This window comes from Mya arenaria, chromosome 13 (assembly GCF_026914265.1).
Source record: "Mya arenaria isolate MELC-2E11 chromosome 13, ASM2691426v1".
NCBI classification, from domain to species: domain Eukaryota; kingdom Metazoa; phylum Mollusca; class Bivalvia; order Myida; family Myidae; genus Mya; species Mya arenaria.
The window spans coordinates 44,166,911-44,188,163 of record NC_069134.1 but is presented as its reverse complement, the minus strand read 5'-3'; the positions used below and the strand labels follow the sequence as shown (position 1 = coordinate 44,188,163).

Here is a 21,253-nt window from a genome sequence, read left to right as displayed (position 1 = left end):
AAACCAGTACTTGTGTCCCTTTTCCTGGGTAGAAACCAGTACTTGTGTCCCTTTTCCTGGGTAAAAACCAGTACTTGTGTCCCTTTTCCTTGGAAGAAACCAGTACTTGTGTCCCTTTTCCTGGGTAGAAACCAGTACTTGTGTCCCTTTTCCTGGGTAAAAACCAGTACTTGTGTCCCTTTTCCTTGGAAGAAACCAGTACTTGTGTCCCTTTTCCTTGGAAGAAACCAGTACTTGTGTCCCTTTTCCTGGGTAGAAACCAGTACTTGTGTCCCTTTTCCTGGGTAGAAACCAGTGCTTGTGTCCCTTTTCCTGGGTAGAAACCAGTACTTGTGTCCCTTTTCGTGGGTAGAAACCAGTACTTGTGTCCCTTTTCCTGGGTAGAAACCAGTACTTGTGTCCCTTTTCGTGGGTAGAAACCAGTACTTGTGTCCCTTTTCGTGGGTAGAAACCAGTACTTGTGTCCCTTTTCCCAGGTAGAAACCAGTACTTGTGTCCCTTTTCGTGGGTAGAAACCAGTACTTGTGTCCCTTTTCGTGGGTAGAAACCAGTACTTGTGTCCCTTTTCCTGGGTAGAAACCAGTACTTGTGTCCCTTTTCGTGGGTAGAAACCAGTACTTGTGTCCCTTTTCCTTGGTAGAAACCAGTACGTGTGTCCCTTTTCGTGGTTAGAAACCAGTACTTGTATCCCTTTTCGTGGGTAGAAACCAGTACTTGTGTCCCTTTTCCTGGGTAGAAACCAGTACTTGTGTCCCTTTTCCTTGGTAGAAACCAGTACTTGTGTCCCTTTTCCTGGGTAGAAACCAGTACTTGTGTCCCTTTTCCTGGGTAGAAACCAGTACTTGTGTCCCTTTTCGTGGGTAGAAACCAGTACTTGTGTCCCTTTTCCCAGGTAGAAACCAGTACTTGTGTCCCTTTTCGTGGGTAGAAACCAGTACTTGTGTCCCTTTTCGTGGGTAGAAACTAGTACTTGTGTCCCTTTTCCCAGGTAGAAACCAGTACTTGTGTCCCCTTTTTACAGATGTTTCTCTGGTAAATTGGGTGAGAGGTGGATTTCTCCCACCTCAGATAGGTAGATCCAATAAATTAACCATGCTAGAAATTCTTATCTTGCCCACAGGCGAAGATAAAATGGGCGAAGATAAAATGCTCGTAGGGAAACAGTTCAATTTAATCAGAGTGCAGCCGTGAAATTTTCTTTTTGTGATTTTACACACAATTCGTAAATCTTAAATGTGGCTACTTCAGATATGCAACCACAATGACTGGACAACTGACCATTCCCATTGGTGGGTCAACTCACAGTTCAGGCTTACAGATGAGGATAGGGCTTAACTCTGAACGTGGGGCCCGCATGCGAGTAAAGTACGGGTACGATGATCTAATCGTCAAAACGGCAAACCCTACAAAGGAAAAGATAGAGTTTTATTTGCAGCCAATACTAATGAGCGGGGATAGTAAAACTTCTGAGCAGCTCCTGCATGCTGAGTGAGTCAAGACTTATGTTAGCTAATTGGATCAAGCATTATTGAATTATGGTTAGTCACATGAATGCCATAAAATGTGTGGTTATTGTTTTGTATTAACGTTGACTTGAAAATCTGCAAGAATTTTTCCTGGAAGTTATCTATAGAATTGTTCTTATGTTAGCTAATTGGATCAGTTATTATAAGAATGATGGTTAGTCACATGAGTGGTGTCATCAAAGGTGTGGTTATTGTTTTGTTTTTATGTTGTGTTGAAAATCGACAAGACTTAAAGTTTATAAGTAAAGTTATTTACTGAAGAATTTTCTCTTGAAGTTATTTATAGAATTATTCTTGCCTTATATTCCCGTATTTGAATCATGAATTGAGAACTACTTTCAGTTACTGTAAATGATATGGGATATACAACTTTTTATTCCTGTTTACACCTTACCAGTTCTATAAAGAAGAAATATGCCATTTAGCGTAAGATTTCAGTTGAAGAAAAGAACAAAAACACAAATGCAACAACTATTTTCTATACTATATAATGTACTTTCAGTCTTTTAAGATCAAACATTTAAGTACTCAGCAAAAACTACCCATGACATGATGCAACAATTTTGTGGGGACACCTGGCATCCATATTTGGCATTATTGCCATTGTCTTGATGAAATTACAAGCTAAGATGTGTTCTATCACTTCCAATACAAATAATTTAGAAAAGAGCCACTAAGCAATTTAAATGTATTGTTTTATACTTTCTCAGTGGAAGGATGTTCCTTTTACATCACTCTGGACATGAAGAACTGAGCAGAGAGGCAGCATTTGAAAAAACTTACACCAGATGCCTGGACTCTAAGAAATCCTTGCTGTTAGGGCGGTCCTTCTGTGTTGTCGCCAAATATCCTGATGTGAAGGCGTCAGATAACCACGCATACTTCCCATTGTCTGGGCCATTTGACATGGCTGTCACCATGGAAGTTGTTGATAAGTAAGTTCAAATTGGCCATTCTGTTTTTACCTGTCTCAGTTTTTCAAATTAATTAGTGGAGGCATTGTTATAACCTTGGTGTCTTTGGTGGCGTTGTTGTGCAAAATTTCTGACCTTGGCCATAGCTCAAAACCCTTTTAAGATATTCATTTGAAATTAGATTGACCTGTTTATAAGGACAAAAGGCACATCTTTATAAAGGGCAACCTACCAATATTATCACCAACTCATCCGTTTTATTTACGGCCATAACAATGGCTTTAATAATAGTTGAGTTAAGCCCCTTCTTGGACTAAAAGAACAACAAAAAACAAGCATTGGCAGTGCACCTGTTTTTCCTGATACCTACCCTGGGGTGAAATGGTTAGATAAGACACTCACACAACTACCATGCACTGTCAGGGCCATATGCCATCTCTGTCACACCTACCATGCACTGTCAGGGCCATATGCCATCTCTGTCACACCTACCATGCACTGTCAGGGCCATATGCCATCTCTGTCACCACTACCATGCACTGTCAGGGCCATTTGCCATCTCTGTCACAACTACCATGCACTGTCAGGGCCATATGCCATCTCTGTCATACCTACCATGCACTGACAGGGCCATATGCCATCTCCGTCACCACTACCATGCATTGTCAGGGCCATATGCCATCTCTGTCACCACTACCATGCATTGTCAGGGCCATATGCCATCTCTGTCACCACTACCATGCATTGTCAGGGCCATATGCCATCTCTGTCACCACTACCATGCATTGTCAGGGCCATATGCCATCTCTGTCACACCTACCATGCACTGACAGGGCCATATGCCATCTCTGTCACCACTACCATGCATTGTCAGGGCCATATGCCATCTCTGTCACCACTACCATGCATTGTCAGGGCCATATGCCATCTCTGTCACCACTACCATGCATTGTCAGGGCCATATGCCATCTCTGTCACCACTACCATGCATTGTCAGGGCCATATGCCATCTCTGTCACCACTACCATGCATTGTCAGGGCCATATGCCATCTCCGTCACCATGGAAGTTGCTGATAAAAATATGTCTAATAAGACCATCTCTAAACAGAATATCCCGTTTGCAACTTTTTCTAATGGGTTGGTACGTCGGATGTTTTTCTAAAAAAAAAAATTGAATGAATACTTATCAACAAAGAAGAGAAAAACTTGTAACAATTGAAATTTAACTTGATGCTGTATGAATATTAGCTTTCCTTTAAGAAATTAGTTTTTTCTGAGGCAACTTATCATCTATCACTATTCCTTTGCAGAGTTGGATGGTATGAGCTGCGCTTTGAGTACTTTGTGGAGCAAGAGACTGGTGGTGCTTTAGTTGACAATCTACAGTTTACACACACAGGGAAAGGTAGTTTAACATACTAGTAACTTGCATGCTTCTGCTTTAAATTGGCAGACCCACTAATTTTTAGCTTGTCTGTTTCCCCGGTAAAAAGATGAGCAAATTGTTGTAGTCTAGGCCATCAGCTTTGAGCAAACAATTAAGCCTTGGCTATATATAGCTAAAATAATAAAAAAAGTTAATGACATGAAACTTGGTGCAAATGTTCATGACATGACAATACACACAATTATTATGCTACAAGTCTTATAATAACTTTGGCTAAAGGTGGTAATGAAGATTTGCAAAACAATGCATGAAAATGGGCCAAGAAAAGCAGAAGGGTGTCGGCATCTGCGTGCTGTGCTCTTGTCTAAAATACAAAAACTTAAGAATGTTATGTTGTTCATAATCTCTTTATTTATAATATGTGACCTTGTTTTTTGTAATATATGACTTTGTTTTTTGTACAAATTGATAAAGATTTTGATTTTATGATGCTATTTTATTATTGCTACAAAAGTTATACAATATGCTTTAGCAAAAAAAACAACAACAACAGTTTTACTATTTTTAATCCTGTTCAGACAAAAGTGAAGATTTGGATCATTTGATTGTACAACAATACGGTATTGTCAACTTTCTGTAGGTGACACCATCCAGGCTTTTCTGGTACTGTAATACGGTACTGTCAACTTTCTGTAGGTGACATGATGTCCAGGCTTTTCTGGTACTGTAATACGGTACTGTCAACTTTCTGTAGGTGACATGATGTCCAGGCTTTTCTGGTACTGTAATACGGTACTGTCAACTTTCTGTAGGTGACACCATCCAGGCTTTTCTGGTACTGTAATACGGTACTGTCAACTTTCTGTAGGTGACACCATCCAGGCTTTTCTGGTACTGTAATACGGTACTGTGAACTTCCTGTAGGTGACATGATGTCCAGGCTTTTCTGGTACTTTAATACGGTACTGTCAACTTTCTGTAGGTGACACCATCCAGGCTTTTCTGGTACTGTAATACGGTACTGTCAACTTTCTGTAGGTGACACCATCCAGGCTTTTCTGGTACTGTAATACGGTACTGTCAACTTTCTGTAGGTGACATGATGTCCAGGCTTTTCTGGTACTGTAATACGGTACTGTCAACTTTCTGTAGGTGACACCATCCAGGCTTTTCTGGTACTGTAATACGGTACTGTCAACTTTCTGTAGGTGACACCATCCAGGCTTTTCTGGTACTGTAATACGGTACTGTCAACTTTCTGTAGGTGACATGATGTCCAGGCTTTTCTGGTACTGTAATACGGTACTGTCAACTTTCTGTAGGTGACACCATCCAGGCTTTTCTGGTACTGTAATACGGTACTGTCAACTTCCTGTAGGTGACATGATGTCCAGGCTTTTCTGGTACTGTAATACGGTACTGTCTACTTTCTGTAGGTGACACCATCCAGGCTTTTCTGGTACTGTAATACGGTACTGTCAACTTTCTGTAGGTGACACCATCCAGGCTTTTCTATTACTGTAATACGGTACTGTCAACTTCCTGTAGGTGACATGATGTCCAGGCTTTTCTGGTACTGTAATACGGTACTGTCAACTTTCTGTAGGTGACACCATCCAGGCTTTTCTGGTACTGTAATACGGTACTGTCAACTTTCTGTAGGTGACACCATCCAGGCTTTTCTGGTACTGTAATACTGTACTGTCAACTTTCTGTAGGTGACATGATGTCCAGGCTTTTCTGGTACTGTAATACGGTACTGTCAACTTTCTGTAGGTGACACCATCCAGGCTTTTCTGGTACTGTAATACGGTACTGTCAACTTTCTGTAGGTGACACCATCCAGGCTTTTCTGGTACTGTAATACGGTACTGTCAACTTTCTGTAGGTGACACCATCCAGGCTTTTCTGGTACTGTAATACGGTACTGTCAACTTTCTGTAGGTGACACCATCCAGGCTTTTCTGGTACTGTAATACGGTACTGTCAACTTTCTGTAGGTGACACAATGTGCAGGCTTTTCTGGTACTGTAATACGGTACTGTCAACTTTCTGTAGATGACATGATGTCCAGGCTTTTCTGGTACTGTAATACGGTACTGTCAACTTTCTGTAGGTGACATGATGTCCAGGCTTTTCTGGTACTGTAATACTGTACTGTCAACTTCCTGTAGGTGACACAATGTCCAGGCTTTTCTGGTACTGTAATAATGGTACTGCCAACTTTCTGTAGGTGACATGATGTCCAGGCTTTTCTAGTACTGTAATATGGTACTGTCAATTTTCTGTAGGTGACATGATGTCCAGGCTTTTCAACATTCACATAAAATTCAACAGACAGAATAGATCCTTGACAGTTGACTCTGCATTTCCGGAGATTGAATGGAATTACCAAGGCGACTGGACCTCTTACCATTCTGACACACTCTATGAATACTACTACAAGGATTTAATATCTGTGAAAGATCACCCCTATCTTGGAATCATACTTAAGGTAAATGTCTTTTATTTGTTTGTTTATTGTAGAAAAAGAAAAACAGACAAGTTATTGTCATAGCCATGGATTTGTTGTCATCTTAATAAAGATTTTTTTATTTTTTTTTATCATTATCTTGAGACCAGTGTTAGTGATTCCATTTTGTGTATTGTCTTATCAAGTTGACAGTCGAATGAAAATGCCTAGAATTTACTCCATATGTTAGAACAGATAAGATGTATGTATGATTTTAACTGTTTCATATATTTATGGTAAACAAAAAATAAATGCATTGTTTAAGTGGCATAACTATCAAGGGTTAGTTAATGTATAATTGAACATATTCTACTTGATTGTAAAGAAAGCTGAATTCTGATGCAAAACACTCTCAAGCCTGTTTCTTCAGTAGAAACCAGTATATGTGTCCTTGTTGAGGAGCCATAAGAAGCTATACCCCCTGTTGGGGATCAAATCCCTGACCTCCTGTGAGAGGCATGGAGGAGGTAGTTGAGCCAGCTGTATAACAGACAACTCTTTTTACAAATATATGCAAAATAATGTTAATGTCAATACATTTTCTTCCATACAGAAATATATCTACCTGGATGGTAAAGACCGGCAGTATATATTCAACATCACCCACCCATCATTTGGAGTTGATGTAAGGGCCGAGATGCATGCTGAAAACATGGAAGACAGTCTGTTATCTAAAAATATGGATCTCTCGTTCACCTATTATTGGTTTGTGTAGTTTCATGACTTTGTTAGACTCGGAATGATGGACCTTAAAGGCAAAAGGGAAAAGTGACATAAGATATTGAGGCATATAGACTCTTTAACTTTCACTCCTTCATATACATATAATTGATTGCTTTTACATTCAATTGAAGATACGTCACATGTACATACTCGGACTTATGATATAATACAGGGCACACTTTTCACACGAAGTTTTCACATTGTAGCTTTCTCAAAGATGGCTAATTATAATGTAAACTTAAGTTTTAGAAACACAAATTGTTTATCCTTTTAGCAAAGTTTACATTTTGTTGAAATATTTCCTAATACTATACGCTGAATAATTTTATGGGTGTAAAATTGGCCTACACATTTTCGAATAGAACCTTGCATGGATCTTTAATGAAGCACCAATGCATGGTTAACAATTTGCTGGGTTTGATGAATACTCAGCTTGAATAGATGCACTAGGATTTAATACCCTTTCTAATATGATGTTATCATATTGCAGGAACATTTATGTCTTTGGTATGAAATGGCCAGCCCACTTTTATGGTGATGTTATGTCATTTCAGTTCCCAGACGTTGCCATTCATGTACATGCTGCACCTTGTGTCATTTCAGTTCCCAGATGTTGCCATTCATGTACATGCTGCACCTTGTGTCATTTCAGTTCCCAGACGTTGCCATTCATGTACATGCTGCACCTTGTGTCATTTCAGTTCCCAGACGTTGCCATTCATGTACATGCTGCACCTTGTGTCATTTCAGTTCCCAGACGTTGCCATTCATGTACATGCTGCACCTTGTGTCATTTCAGTTCCCAGACGTTGCCATTCATGTACATGCTGCACCTTGTGTCATTTCAGTTCCCAGACGTTGCCATTCATGTACATGCTGCACCTTGTGTCATTTCAGTTCCCAGACGTTGCCATTCATGTACATGCTGCACCTTGTGTCATTTCAGTTCCCAGACGTTGCCATTCATGTACATGCTGCACCTTCTGTCATTTCAGTTCCCAGACGTTGCCATTCATGTACATGCTGCACCTTATGTCATTTCAGTTCCCAGACGTTGCCATTCATGTACATGCTGCACCTTATGTCATTTCAGTTCCCAGACGTTGCCATTCATGTACATGCTGCACCTTGATGCCCTAGCAGCCATGAGAAATGGGGACAAAACCACTCTACAACTCTCTCGTAGCAAGCAGAACACTGGATCTATGTTAACCAATATTCAGTATTATGGTGAATGTTTTATCATATATTACTTTAATATTATGATTCAGACTCAGATGTCACAAGAAATATTTATGATAAGATTTCTTTTCTGAAACTTAAAAGGCTAATTCCTACTAAATGCTTAGACTGTTTTTACTGTCACAGGGTTTTTGGCTCTATGTCTGAAGCCTTGATTTTGAAAAAAATGAGCTATGGTATATTAATAATTATATGGATTACCGGTATTCATTTTTATTAAAAAAATCTGACATTGGGCTAAAAATCCTGTGTTGCAACACAGCATACTTTTTTTAGAAAATGAAATAATGATAATGCGTTGCCCTTGCTATTTTCATAGTAAAAATCCCCAAATATTATAACATACAGAACACACAGTGAACATAGAGTCAACTACTGAATACAGCCCAGGCAATACACAAAGACACCATGTCATCACATACGAAGCTGATGGTGTTCAGGTCAGTGAATGTATCAACAGGAATGTCAAGGCTTTATGAGAAGGATTTAGTAAAACTATAAGATGTTCAAGCCTGTACTTTTGTCCAGCGCAAGGTCCCTCTGCATTTCTTTAAGTTATTTTAGCTGGTACTGGTAAAAAGCATTTTCCAACATATGTTGGACTTAAAATAGCATATCTTTTGTATATGAATATTCATGTTATATTTACATTTGTAGCACTCCAGCTGTTTTGTTAACATGTATGATTATGGACACAAATTTATCTTTCCAGAAAACGATGACTGTACAGGGTAACATATTATCATCTAAAGATGGTGCGACAGTCACCTACAACGGGGTTATGGATATGACAGGAGAAGATTTTACCATACATGTTAAAAGCTCTGTGGCAATAGAGGAGAGACTTTCTTTTAGCCTGACCAGCGAAATTGATTATGTGAATAATGAGGTAATAAAGTTATGGCCTTGAATAATATATGGTATTAGCTGTTTTGCTTAAAACCCCAGAACTATATCACCAAGAGACAACAAACCTTGGCAGAATGTTACATAGGTGATGAAGTTGTGAACCTTGGATTTGGTTTCCCTTGCACTTAGTTTGTGGAACTCATAATTTTGGTTTATGGAGAAAATTATGGCCCTTGCTTATGTGACAATTGCAGCATATTGGGGCATCCTTGTTTTAGTTTCCTTTTATTTCTTAAATTCAATGTAAAAAAAATGCCTGCTTCTTACAAACAGTAACAAGCTTTTGACTCTTTTTTTTTTAGGTCAATTTCAGGCTGAAATTGGCTCTTCAGAAAAATAAATGGTGAAAAAACTAGTTTGTTTAGATTTATGTAGAAAGGGATGTTGCTTGCGTCATCTCGATCAAGTTTATTCAGGTGAAAATGGCAGTTTAAGATCAGGATACGGTGTATCGTAAAATGTTTATTTTAAATTTTCATTATTGTATGAATGAAATTGTCCATCACAATTTTCAAGAAAAACAAAAAAATTGTCACTGTCAACAAACATGGTGGCCGATGGCGGCAGATGATTTTAACATTTTTCTTTGCGTCATAAAACCCAAAACATAGATTGAACGTTTTTTTCTCGTGTTTTTCATGGATATTTTTGCCTGCGTCTTATAACCCCTATCAACTTAGATTCAGTCATTTACAATAATTTCTTTATATACTTTTTTATTTCAGTCGTCAAGGAAGAAAAGATCTCTGTCAAGTATATATGACAAGTTTGACTCAGTGGAAAAGGCCTCAAATGAAGAGGTAAGCAAGGGGGGATAAATATGTCAATAGGCTGTGAATTTTGGGGAACGTAAGTGTTTTGTTTGATGATACAGTAAAAGATGCCAAATGAAAGAATTTTTTTGTAAAAAAATGAGTTTTGCCACTTGACCAACGAAGAACATGGAAAAGATTTTGCATTCACTAGAAGTGCTCTTGTTTGAGGAATGGCAGATTTTATGACGTGATGGAAAGTCTCAGGAAGGAAAAATCTCAGACCTGCCTTAAAAATTTGTCAAAGATTACTGGTAATTGTATTGCAGGAAGTGGCTGTTAGGAGCCAGGATGGGGATCAAGCTAACCCCACAGAGATTGAGGTAGAGAAGACACCTGACAGACCAAACTTACCTAAACCTCCTCCAGTACCTGTCATACCCAGCATTTGGGATCTACCGGCATGGCAGGTAAGACCTTTAAGTGTTTATAGTTCATAGTTGAAGCTAACCCCATAGAGACTGAAACATACCCCGCAGAGAGTCAGGCCTACCATATTGAAACTCAATCTAACCCAACGACACTCATGCTAATCCCGAAGAGACTCAAGCTAACCCCAGAAAGACTCAAGCTAACTCCACAGAGGCTCAAGCTAACCATCCAGAGACACAAGTACACATATATCTTAAGCTTCCTAATCTACCATAACTTCATGTGTACCTGACATCCCCAGTATCTGGGACTACCTGTAAGGAAGGTAAGATTATGGGCAGTTTATAGCTCATAGGTCAAGTTAACTTCACAGGAATGCAACTAACCACACGGAGACTCAAGCTATGCCACTGTACCTGTCCTCCCCCAGTGGCCAAAATATACTTGCTTTGTAGGTGAGACCTCAAACAATCCATAGTTTTTTGCTTTCTTCTGTCTTGCTTTGGGAGGAGCTCAGCATGTTATTTTTGCGATAAATAGATGGTGTTATTGAATGCATATTTAAGATTTTTAGTAAAGCTCCTTACATGAGTGAGCATATTTGAATATAACAATGAAAACTTAGTTAACTGTGCATCAAAGTAAGTGATTATGACATCTCATTAGACTACAAGTTAACCATTACTATAAAACTTTTCTTATAACTTTGTCAGTTTATTTAGAAAAACATAATTTGTTTATCATTTGCTGTGCGTTTTTAATGTCAAAGAACAATATGTGCTAGACAATCTATATTGTCAGACCAATTTGACCACTAACCATGTTGGTAAGCAAATGTTTGACTGCCAGGGTTGTGATAGATATGACCTTGTAAAGTCAAATAAGAAAATGTATGAAGATATCATATTTTACATTTTCCAGACCAAGTTGACCATAAACCATGTTGTGAAGCCCATATTTCACTCTGAGAAAGCCTTACCCGGGGCTCTAGAGTTTGTGACTGATGTTACCTTGAAGAATCCTTGGAATGCGGGTTACAGAAATTTTGAAGCACAGTTGGTTTTCGGATATCAAATCCACACGACCTTCAAGAATTTCCAGTAAGTGGTCCAAGTAATGTTGCAGTATTTGTGTTGAGTAGTACATGTAACTTTAAATTGTGTGTGCCTTGACCTTTGCAAAATTCAGACGTCACATTTTTCAATTGAAAATTTTAACAATCCAGCTTTGGCTGAATATGTAGGTTGTTTTCAAATGAATATGATTAAATTATCTAAATGACTTAAACATACATCAAAAAAACATTGTCTTTATTGTCCACTTTACAGTTTCTGGTCACATGGTGATGGCAATGTGACCTACACTTCCCTCAGTGGTGCCCCAACGCCAGACACAGATGGTTCCCCTCTTCTAGAACATTACTGCGGCAACTTTAACATACACAGAGTTGCTTCAAAGACATTTGATTTTGCTTGGGAGCATAGGTTTGTAATTTAGTATGTTGATGGGCGCCTCAATATTTTAATGTCTGTCTTTTCATACTTGAGCATCTAAGATATATTATAGACTTGTCTTATAAGATCCCAAGGTTTACAACTTTGTAAACTATCTTTGCCACTTTGCAATTAAATGAATGATACAGACTAACATCAATGGTTTTACCTTCCAGTGACCCAAGTCTAGAGTATGAGTTTGTTGTTGGGTTTGACTGGGATGCCTACACCCATCATAAACCCCTGTACTTTGTGAGGGCTCATATGGAGAATAAGCTGGTCCCCTTTTTTACCTTCAATTATCGAGGTAAGATTTTAACAACAGAATTAGGGTTAGATTATTGATGGTGAGTGTGGTCTAGCAGTAAAGGTGTCTGCCTCTCCCCTAATGTGTTATCAGTTCTAACCTCACAATGGTAGCATTCTCTTGGGACACCAGTACTGGTTTCTACCTAGGCCATGGAATTGAGAGTGATTCTGTTTGCTGTCAGCATCTGTCACATTTAAGCAAAAGGATTAAGTATAAACTAAACTGAACATTTTGATAAGGGATAAGAAGAACTTTAAGAAATCATCAATTTATCTCTATGTTCTAGCAAATATTGTTGATTGTATAAAATTTTGGAGGTCCTTTTTTTGTGATTTTTTGGTTTAAGTCAATTTCACAAGATAAGGGAATAGACAACAGATGAAACTATTGCAAGAAAAAATAAAATTGTCGAAAACTTACATAAAATTGATATCATTGTGTACAATGCATTGAATCTAACTTACTCATGTATCACAGCTTTTGCATATTTTTCCAATTCACAATTTACTGGCTTTGTCTAGCATGTAAATTCCTTGAGATTTTTAAAAAAGTGTCGGTATATGTATCAGTACTTACATGACTTTCACATTCTAAACATACACAATATAAACTGGGAAACCATAATATGCACTATTTTTAAACAGGTAAACTCAGCTAAGACAGGGACAATTTTTTTTTATCAAGTAAAATGATGTATTCTCAGCCCCATACTAGCTTGTATATATATATCTAGGCTTGTTTTGAGGAAATACTGCATTTGTCTTATTTGGGACCATCTGGTGTCTAGTCTCTTTAAGATTAGTGACGCGCCATGTTTTTTATAATACATTAAATAATGCTTTCCTAGGTTTATGAGGAAATCTGCGATCGATTCACATTTTGTTTTACCAAAAAAACTGTCTGGAGAAAGGCCATCTACTTGAGTAACCATTTTTATACGTCCGAAGGGTCGTATTATGTTATGGCCTCCATCGTCTGTCCGTCTGTCTGTCCGTCTGTCCGTCCGTTAGCAATTCCGTGTCCGGGCCATAACTTGGTAACTAATAAAGCGATTTTCAAATAACTTTATACAAATCATCACTACATTAAAAGGATGTGTCGCGCGCAATTTCCAGGTCCATACCTCAAAGACTAGAATCACCATGGGGGTGCGTTAGCAATTCCGTGTCTGGGCCACAACTTTGTCACTAATAAAGTCATTTTCAAATAACTTTATACAAAGCATCATTACATTAAAAGGATGTGTCGCGCGCAATTTCCAGGTCCATACCTCAAAGACTAGAATCACCATGGGGGGGCGTTACAACTTTGTCACTAATAAAGCCATTTTCAAATAACTTTATACAAATCATCACTACATTAAAAGGATGTGTCGCGCGCAATTTCCAGGTCCATACCTCAAAGACTAGAATCACCATGGTGGGCTTTAGCAATTCTGTGTCCAGGCCACATCTTTGTTATTCGTCCGTTAGCAATTCCGTGTCCGGGCCATAACTTGGTAACTAATAAAGCGATTTTCAAATAACTTTAAACAAATCATCACTACATTAAAAGGACCTCAAGCCGAATCTTCTTCGGGCGTATAATGCTCCGTTTCCCGGTGCTCTTGTTTCTGAATGAATCTATTATCTATGTCTGAGAACGTATACACATATGGACATAAAGAAATGCCGTGAAGGGTCATTCATTACACAGCATTTTCAGTGCTATTCAATTAGGATATATATAATAATGTTTTTTCATGGTACATCATTTATGATAAAAGAGTTCATAGATACAATTTACTGGTTAAGCCTCAGGAGGATTTAATTTTCCTGATTTGTGCGAATTGATAGGTCACAAATTAAAACCTAGCAAAATAGGCATTGACATCCGGAATGTTAGACCTCAAAAACTTTACTTAAGTTTATATTTCATGAACAGTGGACTTTACGAAAATTGTAACAAACTACAGTAGAGTAATCTTTGTTTCCAGAGCAATTTCTGAATGAGGAGAATCACAAGAAACACTCACTTGCCTTCAACCACGCAATCTTCAATATCACCATGGATACGGACTATATGATCAAACCATTACAGTTCACAAATAATGGATCTGTATCACTACAAGTAAGACCCCTAACACATTTTATTTTTGATGTTTAGTGGTCTAAATTTAATAGTGTACCTTATTCTCTATTTTCAATCACATAACATCACAGCTGGTTTCTTGTTGCATTGTCTTATATATTATGGAAACCTTTAAAATTATCTTCTGTGAATTTATATATTATGGAAACCTTTAAAATTATCTTCTGTGAAATGACAAGGCTTAGAGGTAAGATATTTGGGATGTAGCATTGTTTAGAGGTTCTCTAACGAGATTGTTGTGTAAGGTTGTTTTTTTAAATGTTTTCAAATAATGGCAAGACCTAGAGGTAAGATATTTGGTATGTTGCAATGTCTAGTGGACCGCTACTAAGGTTAGTGTAACCATGCCCCTGGAGTCAAATTGGCCCTCTTGTTTTTTAATTAGAATATTTTCAACTTAATTTAAGAAAAAAAATAACTGAAAAGTTCTTGTATATAAGCTCAACATATATGATTTTGCTTACACTTCATCTCATAAGATATGTATGGTTTGTTTTTAGGTGTTTGGGAAAGGTGGTGGGTTTTCATTTGAGAATAAGTTACAGCGTATACCGGGGGCCCCTGTACAGGCTCCGCCCATGTTGGTTTGTGAAATACGTCCAAACTCACAGCCTGTTGCCTTGGTCTACTCATTCATGTTCACCGGACCCATGACAGTGCAGATGAAGTCATCCATGATAATGGTAACTACTTGGATTACCTTTTCTAAAATGATTGTGCTGTAACTTGCAACCTAGATCATTTTAAACTTATTCAATTTAGTTTCATTATGAGGAGCCTTTAAGCTATTATTCGCTCTAGGGTTTGTTTGTTTGTTGTTGTTTGTTTTGGGTTTTTTTTTGTGTTTTTTTGGGGGGGGTGGGGTAAAAACCAGTACTGATGTTCATTTTGAGAGGTCATGAGAAGGTATCCCTGAATCAAACCCATGGACATGTTATATTACAAGACCACTCTCACTCGTAGACAAGCAATCAATGCTAGTTGTTACCTTGTCTGTTTTTTGAAGAAAAAAAGTCAAGGAATTGTCATAGCCTTGGCATCGTTGTTGTTGCTGACATGCAAAATGTCATGGCCATAACTCAAACATTGTTCAAGATATACAATAAAACGTTATACATTTGTTGCTAAAGATTACACGCTACAGTAACGCCCATTACTTTGGCTTTAATGATTGCAATGACCCCTTCACAATTTAAAACAAACAGATGAGCATTGGCATTTGCTCCGCAGCACTCTTGATTAAGGTTTCGGTACATTATAATGCTGGATCTCAAAAGCAGGCGGTATTTTATCAGATATTAAACACAGTTGATAACACCTGTCTTAACATATGTTGAATACCTTTTTCCATGTCAAAATGTCAATTTAAAAATAGAAAAAGATTATTATTATTAGCTGGTTTTGAATATAAAACTCAGGGATATATCAAAATGGATATATATGCCACTTAGTAAATTCTAACATCATATATTTTTTATCGCACAAAGTGGCCAGAAACTCAATGAAATTGAAACTAAAGAACCACCAATATTAAAACAATAAACAGTATAGCAGGGTGATATTGACAATCAAGATGGGTCATTAAATTTCCAGCCAGGTGCAAAATTTCCAGTACTTTTGTGGACGATGGAGTTTAAACCAGTTGGGTCCAGTATTGTTTTCATAAAAGTAAGTTGGGAGCCATCATTTGACCAGAAAGTCCTGGAGAATACCCAGCAGAGGCCTCTTCTGTACTCAAGGTTGGTCAGTGCCGTGGCTGACCATGTGCGTGGAGAAATTAACAAGCCAATCATGGAGAAGAACTTGCCCTTCACAGAAATGGTGAGTTTTTGGCCATTTTTAAGATGCATAATTATACTTGAATTTAAAGATACTGAACCGATAACTCTCATAATCAAACTTATCGTGACTGTGCAGTTATTTTTATTGCTATATTTATTAATTTTTGCGAAAGAAAAGAGTATTCAATTTTATGAATTAGTTCAGTATTACCTTTCACTTACTTCAGAGCTTGAGTACAGTAGCCAAAACCGTGCTGGGACCATATGTGTTCAAAACCGTGATGGGTGTGACAATGATTTCCCAAAATATGATTCCCCTCAAATATAGACTGGTTCCGGGCCAGATATCCGGGCCACCTGCTAGACTTGCGCTGTTTTTTAAATTGTTGCAAGAACAGGGTGCGCGCAAAAAAGGTACATTTTACATTGCTGTTTTTGGCAGAGTCATGCAAAACTTGAACCTTGACCATATGTCAAAAACTGTTCAAGATATTCTCTTTAAACTAAGCTTTCATGTTTTTAGTAACAATATGCATATAGGTGGTTTGAAATGAAGTTGATAACTTATCAATGTTGTGTTTTTGTGGCTAAAAAAACATAAGGCTTACTTCAAATTGTACTTTCATCATTTAGAAGCCTGAATAATAAAAGATTCAGGTTTTGAAAGCCAAAAATAACTGGAAACATACCAATGTCACAATGTCTTCATGTTTTTACAACGCTCTTATGTGTGACGGCACACAGGACAACAGACAACCTTTCTCATTTGTCTGCCGTACTTATGAATAATATTTTTGGGATCAATAGTTTGGGTTAATAATAGTTAACATACTTTAAGAGAAAATGTTCAGTTACTGATAATATTGTAGAATATAAGTAACATTAGAAGATCAATTTTTTTTTAAAGTAACATGATTTTGTAATGTAATGTATTACAGAAGCTCACCCGGCCATGAAAGCATTTGAGATGGCCCACTTCTTGGCTCTGAAAACCTTTAGCAAGGCATACCTGGTCTGGGTGTCAAATCTGGTCAGAGGGCCTAAAATGAAGGAAGTTCTAGACAAACGATCATACACCGTCGCATTTGACATGCATGTCAATCTGATGGTAATTCTCATGTTGTTTTAAGACATTTATAACTATATTTCTATCCTTTAGAAGCAAAATTTAATGTATGTATGCCTTACTTTGTTATTCAAAAAAAAGACTACAGAAAATGGCGATATTTCAAGGATGCTGGGCCCCAACCTTTATTCTCGAGTTATTCGATAGATTGAGTTATTCCGCGTTTGATTTTTGTCCTAATGAAATTTCTTCCAGTAATGGGATGTTCACTAGATTGCTCAGGTGTTTGACAATTTGTAAGTTCTTTCTCATTTCCAATACTGTGAAATCATTAATGTTCGTGGGCATGAAATTTCGTGGTTTGCCGAAAAAACAACAATTTGATGGGTACTTGAATTCGTGGATTTTCATTTTGAAAAAAAAAAATCGAAAATGCGATCGTCCTAGATCGTCTGCATAATATCCACGCGCTGGCCCGTGATTTCCGTCTTCTACGTCACTCGGTTTATGACACTCGCTAATGTGGTACAACATGCCAATTAGTGCATATGCCCATGTCACTTATCGATTTAATTGGGAATAAAGGTAATAAAAGAAGATGTAACCTGATCATAAATACAGATAGGGGAAGCCATTGAATGCCAATTAAGAATTTTGCAAACTGTGAAAACACCGAAAAGGTGCGTATATTTTCACGTTCGGTGCTTAGTAACCTTCAATGTACTAGTAATCGATTAATTATTTCATTAAATAAAAAAAATCGAGTATGGACACTCATCACGCACATCTTGTAAACTTTTCAATAACAGCACACGTTTAACCACGTGCTTATAACTGTCATTTGCTGCATAAAACACATTTAAATGATTTGGTTCATTATTTGTTAAAGGCAGTTATAATATATTAACAGAATAATGGTCGTAAGTTATGCAGTGAGACAGGTTTTAACACTGTATACTGCGACCTCTGTCAAGAATATACTAGAGTATGTACGTAACAAGGCAATTGAAAAAGTGAATAAAGGGTTTATATTTCGTGGGATCTTGAATTCGTGGATCACCAAACCCACGAAAACCACGAACATTAATGCCCCACGAACATTAATGATTTCACAGTATTACAAAACAAAGTGACAAGGAGGATTGTTTGTTGAGATCTTGATGCTAGACAGTTATAGTAGGGTGTTCTTCATACGTTTATTACTCATTTATGTTTTTCACAATTAAATTCTCATCATTATCTTCCCTGACCATTATCTTCTCAAATGTCCTTATCAATTAATATTGGTCATGCGTAAACAGTGATTTTTGGTTAATAATCATTAATTTTCATGTTGTCTGTCATTGCAATTTTTACAACTTGCTTTTGTGTATGATTTGTGTATTTGGGACCAACAATGGTGCTCAAGTGCTCGACTCGTGTAGGTTTCGAGGTATTCGACCAATCTACAGTTCTCGAGGTATCACCAGTTCTAGTTATCCATGTTTTACTGTGGTGATGTACTGTATATGAAAAAAACAATCTTTCAATGAGCCTCATCTAAATTTCACTTCACAGTCTAGCAATACATCATTTTGTCCTCAATAGAAGTCAATAATTGTTTGATCTTTTTTATTCTAGAATTATGTGATCTTAAGAAGAGAGCAATTATTTCCGATAACATGTCCCTTGCAACTGATTACAGAAACAAGGATTGAAGGAATCAACAAAGCAGATTTGGGGCACATTGTCGTACAACCTTGCAAAGGTTAAACCTATTTTTGTGGAAAGAAAACAACCCCCAGCTCTTCCCATTGCCATGGTGACAAGGCATCATGATGGGTCTGGAGATTGGATAGTTCAAACTTATAAGGACCGTTTCTTGTCCATCCCAGGTACAGTAAATTGTTGAAACATACCAGAATATTACTTTATTGATAAAATGATTATTATATAATGGGTTCAAGATTTTTAAACTTGCAAAATTGACTAAAAAAAACAACACAAACACATTTGTCCTAAAAGCGTGTTGGTTTCATGGGAGAGTTAAAAGCGTTTAATGGTATTTTTAGCTGTGAAGGCCAAGGAATGCTGACACCAGCAAACAACAGTTTTCCTTTTTGCTCTCCATAGTGGGTAACCCCTAAAATGACATAAATATTAACATGTTTAATCCATATCATTTTGTTGGCAGATGCGAGCAGACAACAGTTTTCCATCAATCTGACTACCGGTATAATCATATCCTTATATAAGCTTTGCCATTAGGACCTTGGCACCTGAAATGTCCTATATACAGTATGCTAATTTTTTCAGCCATGAAGGCCAAGGAATGCACATATCTGTTGTTGGCAGATGCCAGCAGACGACAATATTCCCTAGTACTCTCCCCTGTTGGTGTGACTGTGGTGACTCCAGAAACAAGCATTTCTATTGGCTGGGATAAAAGAGTCACTGTCGACAATTGTAAACTTGAAAGGTATATTTACATTGGTTAAATTGTGTGCAGCTTTCCAGGCCAACTAGCCACTTTCCTTACTGTGTCTTGATTTTGAGCCATGTCTTGATTGTGAACCATGTGTTTATCTTTTCTCAAGACACCAACCATTATCTTTTCAAAAAGTAAAGATGGTTTTGTGTATTGGATCATATCAAAGTCAGGAATTTTCACTAACATCAGTTTAAAGACAAGCTCCTGCTTATAGCATTTTTAAACCAAAATATTGAGACACATACCTGGGTTGAGAAAAAAATGGCAAGATTTGTTTCTTTATATTAAAGGAAAGACGGAAAGATCACAAGTGGAGGTTTAACAGTTGTGACCAATGATGACCTTATCACCCTGACTACAAACTTTGGTCTGAAAGTGTTTTGTGATAGGTTGGATGTTGATTCATGCCATTTCTACATGACTGCAAAAAGAAATTCTACGATTGGTAAGTAAAATGGTCAATATAACTGCTGTTAATCTTTTCTGTGGTATTTGGAAATTCTTGTGTATCTATTTTTTAGTTTTGCCGTTACATTTTAAATGTGCATGTACCGTATATTGATACAAAAGTAATTTGTTTGAACTGTTTTTGTTTTATTTAGGTCTCTTTGGCATTAATGATGGTTCAAAATACACAGACATGCGTCTGCTGAATGGGCAGATAACCTCTGACACAGGCTCCCTGCTTGCAGCTTATGCAGTGGCTGGCCCATCATCTTGCTATGAACAGGGAACCAATCAGCAGCCAGATTGTGAGGTTAGGTTATACTTAAGTGTTAATTTGTTTGGTTTATAGGTGAATATAATGTATTTTTCTGGTGGAAGTCAACATTGGTTAACATTGGTTATAAACAACAAGAGGTATATCAGAAAGGCTCTTTTACATTTATCTGCACCACCTAATTATCATCATCATCATCTTTTTTGCCTAAGGAAGCTTGCAGTTTAATCTGCCCATTCCATTCCAAATGGACTCCTTGAGCACTGTTCTACCACCGTACATGCCAGGCAGCTACATGAGTTTGATAACCCACATAATGTTTTCAGCCCAAGGGTGCATGCAGCACAGATCAACCCTGTCCATATGGACCTCCTGAACTCTGCTTTGATACTATGAAAGCCATGAGCAGCTGTTCGATGGATGATCTTGAGGTGAATTCTTTATTTTTATGTAATCTGATTTTAATAAAAATGATGTGATATTGGCATAGCTTTGGTGAAGTCCCCAGTGTACTTATTGTGCAAAACACTTCCAAGTTGCATGGCAATAACTCAAATTCATGTCAAGACTTCTGCACTGAAATAAGCATTACTTCAATTCCAATGTAAATACGTGGTCAAGGGTAATAGTTAAAATGTACCAACCTCTTATTACAGATGGCACTGCCCTCTGGTGAAAACCAAACAAAACATTTATCAAAAACAACAATGCAACCCTCAAATTTAAAACAGTTTCATATTATGTATAAATTGAAAATAATCAAATTGCGTAATGTGAATGCGTTATTTCATGTTTGAGTAAATGAAAACAAATTCACTTGCATGCAAGTTTCCATACCAGATTACAATGTTGTGTCGATTTAAAAACTTGCTCAGATGGTTTTA

General features: G+C 37.5%; 1 protein-coding gene across 1 annotated transcript in view; it reads left to right on the top strand.

Moving 5' to 3' along the window:
- Positions 1-21,253, top strand: part of LOC128214920 (uncharacterized) — a 48,681-nt gene that overhangs the window by 22,196 nt on the left and 5,232 nt on the right. Inside the window, exons 19-41 of the mRNA XM_052921635.1 lie at positions 1,249-1,488; positions 2,237-2,461; positions 3,752-3,846; positions 6,120-6,322; positions 6,894-7,045; positions 8,157-8,293; positions 8,654-8,745; positions 9,018-9,194; positions 9,940-10,014; positions 10,296-10,436; positions 11,320-11,498; positions 11,727-11,882; positions 12,068-12,198; positions 14,177-14,310; positions 14,832-15,014; positions 15,925-16,152; positions 16,340-16,526; positions 17,051-17,220; positions 18,863-19,052; positions 19,474-19,636; positions 19,939-20,093; positions 20,251-20,405; positions 20,696-20,800. Of these exons, the coding sequence (XP_052777595.1) occupies positions 1,249-1,488; positions 2,237-2,461; positions 3,752-3,846; positions 6,120-6,322; positions 6,894-7,045; positions 8,157-8,293; positions 8,654-8,745; positions 9,018-9,194; positions 9,940-10,014; positions 10,296-10,436; positions 11,320-11,498; positions 11,727-11,882; positions 12,068-12,198; positions 14,177-14,310; positions 14,832-15,014; positions 15,925-16,152; positions 16,340-16,526; positions 17,051-17,220; positions 18,863-19,052; positions 19,474-19,636; positions 19,939-20,093; positions 20,251-20,405; positions 20,696-20,800 (3,673 nt within the window). The remainder of the gene's footprint in view (positions 1-1,248; positions 1,489-2,236; positions 2,462-3,751; positions 3,847-6,119; positions 6,323-6,893; positions 7,046-8,156; positions 8,294-8,653; positions 8,746-9,017; positions 9,195-9,939; positions 10,015-10,295; positions 10,437-11,319; positions 11,499-11,726; positions 11,883-12,067; positions 12,199-14,176; positions 14,311-14,831; positions 15,015-15,924; positions 16,153-16,339; positions 16,527-17,050; positions 17,221-18,862; positions 19,053-19,473; positions 19,637-19,938; positions 20,094-20,250; positions 20,406-20,695; positions 20,801-21,253) is intronic.